Source organism: Otolemur garnettii, unplaced genomic scaffold, assembly GCF_000181295.1.
Source record: "Otolemur garnettii isolate 467f Iridium unplaced genomic scaffold, OtoGar3 scaffold00250, whole genome shotgun sequence".
In the NCBI taxonomy this organism is placed as follows: Eukaryota; Metazoa; Chordata; class Mammalia; order Primates; family Galagidae; genus Otolemur; species Otolemur garnettii.
The window spans coordinates 383,138-387,717 of record NW_003852645.1 but is presented as its reverse complement, the minus strand read 5'-3'; the positions used below and the strand labels follow the sequence as shown (position 1 = coordinate 387,717).

General features: G+C 47.5%; 1 protein-coding gene across 1 annotated transcript; it reads left to right on the top strand.

Annotated features, from left to right (window-relative positions):
- The first annotated feature begins 291 nt into the window (after positions 1 to 291).
- RAN (RAN, member RAS oncogene family) lies at positions 292 to 3,549 on the top strand. Its single transcript, XM_003802597.2, has 7 exons — positions 292 to 534; positions 953 to 997; positions 1,292 to 1,376; positions 1,456 to 1,581; positions 2,519 to 2,706; positions 2,892 to 3,062; positions 3,150 to 3,549. Exons 2-7 carry the CDS (start codon positions 962 to 964, stop codon positions 3,192 to 3,194), a joined length of 651 nt encoding a protein of 216 aa, XP_003802645.1. The 5' UTR covers positions 292 to 534; positions 953 to 961; the 3' UTR covers positions 3,195 to 3,549.
- Positions 3,550 to 4,580: the final 1,031 nt, after the last annotated feature.

Here is a 4,580-nt window from a genome sequence, read left to right as displayed (position 1 = left end):
TTCATTCATTCATTCATTCCTTCTTGCTGCGCACACACCAGCGCCTCCCTGAGATGCACCGCCTCCGCAGCCCACGAGGGAGCCGGCACGCAGAGTCCCACTGGGGGAGGGCGCGAGAGGAAGCTAAATCAGGCCGGCTGGCCGCGCCTCACATCTCCCGCCAGCTCCGGCCCAAGAGAGCCGGAGAGCCGGACGCCCGCCTCTCCGTCAGCGCATGCGCGCCCGGGAACCCGCCCTTGGAGCCGGCGCACGTGGCTCCGCGGGCCGGCGTGCGCGCGCGCGCCCTGCTGGGCCTCCCACGTGGCCCCGCCGCACAGCCTGCCCAGACCTACCGCCTGAGTCTCTCTGCTTGCGTGCGCGTGCGCGCGGGCCACGTGGGCGGGCACCACGCCGTTGCCCCTCCCCGTGCCATCCCCGCCCCGTGCCGGCCCCGCCCTGCCCGCGCGCCGGCGTCGGCTGCGTCTCCGGCGTTTGAATTGCGCTTCCGCCATCTTCCCAGCCTCAGTCGGACGGGCGCGGAGACGCTTCTGGAAGGTAGCGGGTTCCGCAGGCCTACTCTGGCCCTGCGGGGGTGGTGGGCCGGGGCCTGGGGACCCAAGGCAACCGGGGTCCAGGCGGGGCAGCCGGAAGGTGGGCGGCTGCGAGACAGTGGCGAGCGCGGGCCGGGGCCGGGTTGGGGACCGGGCCGGGCCGCGTCGGGTGCCCGCCTCGCCGCTCTCCCTGCCCGCTGGGTCCGGCTCCCGGCCCTCGGCCCTCCGGGCCCAGCCGCCCGTGCCCCCAGCGCCCGGGATGCCTAGCCCGCCGTCCGCGGCCCAGGCCCGCCGCCATGGCGCCGCCGCGGGCGGGAGGCCTTTGTGGGCGGCACGTGGGGCGGCGGCGGGGGGCGCGGGCTCCGTGCCGCCATGTGCCCGCGGCCTGCTCGGCCGGCGTACAGCGCGCTCTTTTTCCGCAGGACACCGCGATGGCCGCCCAGGGAGAGCCCCAAGTCCAGTTCAAGGTGTGCGACCGCGCGGGCGGCGGCCTCGGGATGGCCTGGCGCGCAAGGCTCGGGGAGGTGGCGGGGTGGGGGCGGGGTGGGGACGGGGACGCTGGAAGTACCCCGGCCCGAGTCGCCGACGGGGCACAGCCGGGCCCTCCTCTCTCGCTCTGTGTGTCTGTGGGACCCACTGGGCGTGTACGGCTCCGCAGCGCGGGCAGATGGCTGTCCAGAGCGCTTTCCCAGAGCCGTGATCGTGGGGCCCCGAGCCGTGCAAGTGTTTAGGGTTTATTTCCATAATATGCTCTCCGACAGCTCGTATTGGTTGGTGACGGTGGGACTGGGAAAACTACGTTTGTGAAACGCCACTTGACCGGTGAATTTGAGAAGAAGTATGTAGGTACGTGGGGAAAAACTGTGTTTGGAAATTTGAGTAAAATGATAAATTCAGCTGCTGATGTGAAATGTTTCCGTTTCAGCCACCTTAGGCGTTGAGGTCCATCCCCTTGTGTTCCACACCAACAGAGGACCCATCAAGTTCAACGTATGGGATACAGCTGGCCAGGAGAAATTTGGTGGACTGAGAGATGGCTATTATATCCAAGGTGGGTATCTCATTTGTTACTTGAACAGTATTTGAGTGGATGTGGGTACTACAGTCTCAGAAATAGTTTAAACATAGTGAGATCTATTCTAGTAGACGTAGTTAATACTATGGTAGAAGTAGTGTAGTTTTCAAGTTAAAGACTTGCTGTATTCAGGCGCTTGCCCACCATTTGGGTGGAGGAGAAAATTTATGAAAGTTGTCTTGTGTAATTTGTTTGTATGCTGGGCCAGCTTTTGGAAACATTATATGGCTTTAAAAAACTTTTTTCAAAAGGCTTGATTAAAAAACTTTTAAGGAAGTAAATGTTCATTACATCAAACAGGTGAATAAAGTCATCTGGAATCTCTCTTGATGAAAATTTTTGAAAATCCTACGATGTCTTATGCATTCCTTGAACATACACAAAGGGATTTTTAACCTCTAAAAATTCTTTGTAGTTAGAAGGCTGTGTTGGTGGTTAGTTGCTTTTATTACAGTAATGTACTGTTCCTACAGGTCAATGTAGTCTTGACATGGGTTTTTTAAAACAGTTATAATTTCTACTATATTAAGGAGTGTATTTCCAGGCTTCACCCTCAGAATGAGAAGTGAGTTCTCTGGAATGATAATGATTTGCCATTAATATACTTCAGATACTTTGGGGGAATGAGGGAGTTTGACGAAGTATTTCGGGGGAAAGTTTAATGGGATAAGGTGGATTTTCAATGTCTCTTTTAAAAAGAAATTGTAAGCAATGTTGTATGTGCAATAATTTAACATTTTTAGAGTAGGAATAGGCCTTGAGATTGTGTGGGGGAGTGCGTGGAAGATCTAGATGACCCAGAGTGAGGTTTAAGACTGTAACTAAATTGTCGTCTATGGTTCTTACTTAGCTTTGTTCATCCATGTTGTAATCTCTTAGGTTTGTCCTAATTACCATAAATTTTTCTTTTTAGCCCAGTGTGCGATTATAATGTTTGATGTAACATCAAGAGTTACTTACAAGAACGTGCCTAATTGGCATAGAGATCTGGTACGAGTATGTGAAAACATCCCTATTGTGTTGTGTGGAAACAAAGTGGATATTAAGGACAGGAAAGTGAAGGCAAAATCTATTGTCTTTCACCGAAAGAAGAATCTTCAGGTGTGTTAACATTTAAAGCTGCTTGTTTACTTATGGTTCTGTGAGAAGGTTATATATAGGACCTTCATGAAATTTATTGATCCTTTTATATGTATGGATTGAAGAATTTTATCTTTTAGGTTGTGGTGTCCTTAGAAGAATCATTACTTTAGTAATGGGTTGATTGTACTTTTCTTTTTAAACAGTACTACGACATTTCTGCCAAAAGTAACTACAACTTTGAAAAGCCTTTCCTCTGGCTTGCCAGAAAGCTCATTGGAGACCCTAACTTGGAGTTTGTTGCCATGCCTGCTCTTGCCCCTCCAGAGGTGGTCATGGACCCAGCTTTGGCAGCACAATATGAACATGACTTAGAGGTATCATATCTACCTTAAGGCTGTTAGATTTGGTTTGTTCCATTTCTGATAGTTTTAATCTGAGATATTACCATGTTTCCTCTTCAGGTTGCTCAGACAACTGCTCTCCCGGATGAGGATGATGACCTGTGAGAATGAAGCTGGAGCCCAGCGTCAAAAGTCTAGTTTTATAGGCTGTCCTGTGATGTCAGCGGTGCAGCGTGTGTGCCACTTTATTATCTAGCTAAGCGGAACATGTGCTTCATCTGGGATGCTGAAGGAGATGAATGGGCTTCGGAGTGAATGTGGCAGTTTAAAAAAAATACCTTCATTGTTTGGACCTGCATATTTAGCTGTTTGGAACGCAGTCGATTCTTTCTTGAGTTTCAAATATAACTAAGACTGCTACAGTCACATCACAATATCCAGTGGTGAAATCTTGTTTGTCATTGTCATTCCCATTCCTTTTCGTTTAGAATCAGAATAAAGTTGTATTTCAAATATCTAAGCAAGTTGAGCTCATCCCTTGTTTGTAAGCATTCTAAAACCACTAAAATAGGGAAGTTTATGCCATCTTAACATTAGAATCGCCTTGTTGATTTCTCATAATTTGAAATCTTACCAGATTAATTTCCGCCTAGGTCTATTTGGGGTTTTTTTGTACATTTGAATCATGTCACAAACTGGATATGACAGGTCAACAGGGTATCCTATTTGGTTAGGAGTTAAGTGGTGTAAATATTGTTAGTGCTATCAAGCTAAGATAATGTCTGCCCCACTTTAATTTTGGCTAGGGTCACCTAAGGAAGAACTTGCTTAAATTTTGTGACCTGTCATTAAGAATATGTAGTTTGTACATATCAAATAGATACTTTAAGGGTTATGCTTTATTTTATGGCAAAGGTAACCATGTTAATGTAGAACTTCAAATAATGGATGGCATAGCAGTTGATGGCTGGAGCTTTAGGGAATTCTTGACTGTTAAAAATGAGTGTAAGTTTTGAACTCTTGTTTTTAATGTTAGATGTTCAGTGTAAAGTTGATACTCCAGGAAGATGTTTCGTGTTTCCGGCTGCTTATCCCCAAGCTTTAAAGATGGATTTAAGCTGAGCATACAGCTTTGGGTAATTATTTTTTTTCAGAGGAGTTTTGTATGGGTAGTACAAGCAAAGAACTAGGAATACTGCAGTGGTAACAGAATGGGCAATTAAGTAAGAGGAAACAAGTGGTTAAACTTTGTCAGATTAAGCCTTTATCTTTTCCACATTTAAAAATGAATTAAGTCTTAAAGTAGTTTGATTGCATCAACACTACTGTAGCAGTTAGTAATCTTAAAAATAGGAGCTATTTTTCTTGTACTATAGTCCAGTTTACCAAAGCTTCAGTTATCTTGCCTACTCTAAAAGAAGATAAAAGGTCACTTAAATATATGGGAAAATGAAATGAGGGGGAAATGGAGTTCAATGCAATTTATGTATAAACTGGCATCCGTAGTTATTAAAAAAAATCTGAATTGCTGTATATGCTGTGCTATATTCA

What these genes read in the sequence shown, in the direction of transcription:
- RAN (XM_003802597.2), top strand. Translation starts at nt 962, where the DNA reads ATGGCCGCCCAGGGAGAGCCCCAAGTCCAGTTCAAG. An exon ending in AGATGGCTATTATATCCAAG is followed by an intron (nt 1,582 to 2,518) that starts GTGGGTATCTCA and finishes TTTTCTTTTTAG; the next exon opens with CCCAGTGTGCGATTATAATG. An exon ending in ACCGAAAGAAGAATCTTCAG is followed by an intron (nt 2,707 to 2,891) that starts GTGTGTTAACAT and finishes CTTTTTAAACAG; the next exon opens with TACTACGACATTTCTGCCAA.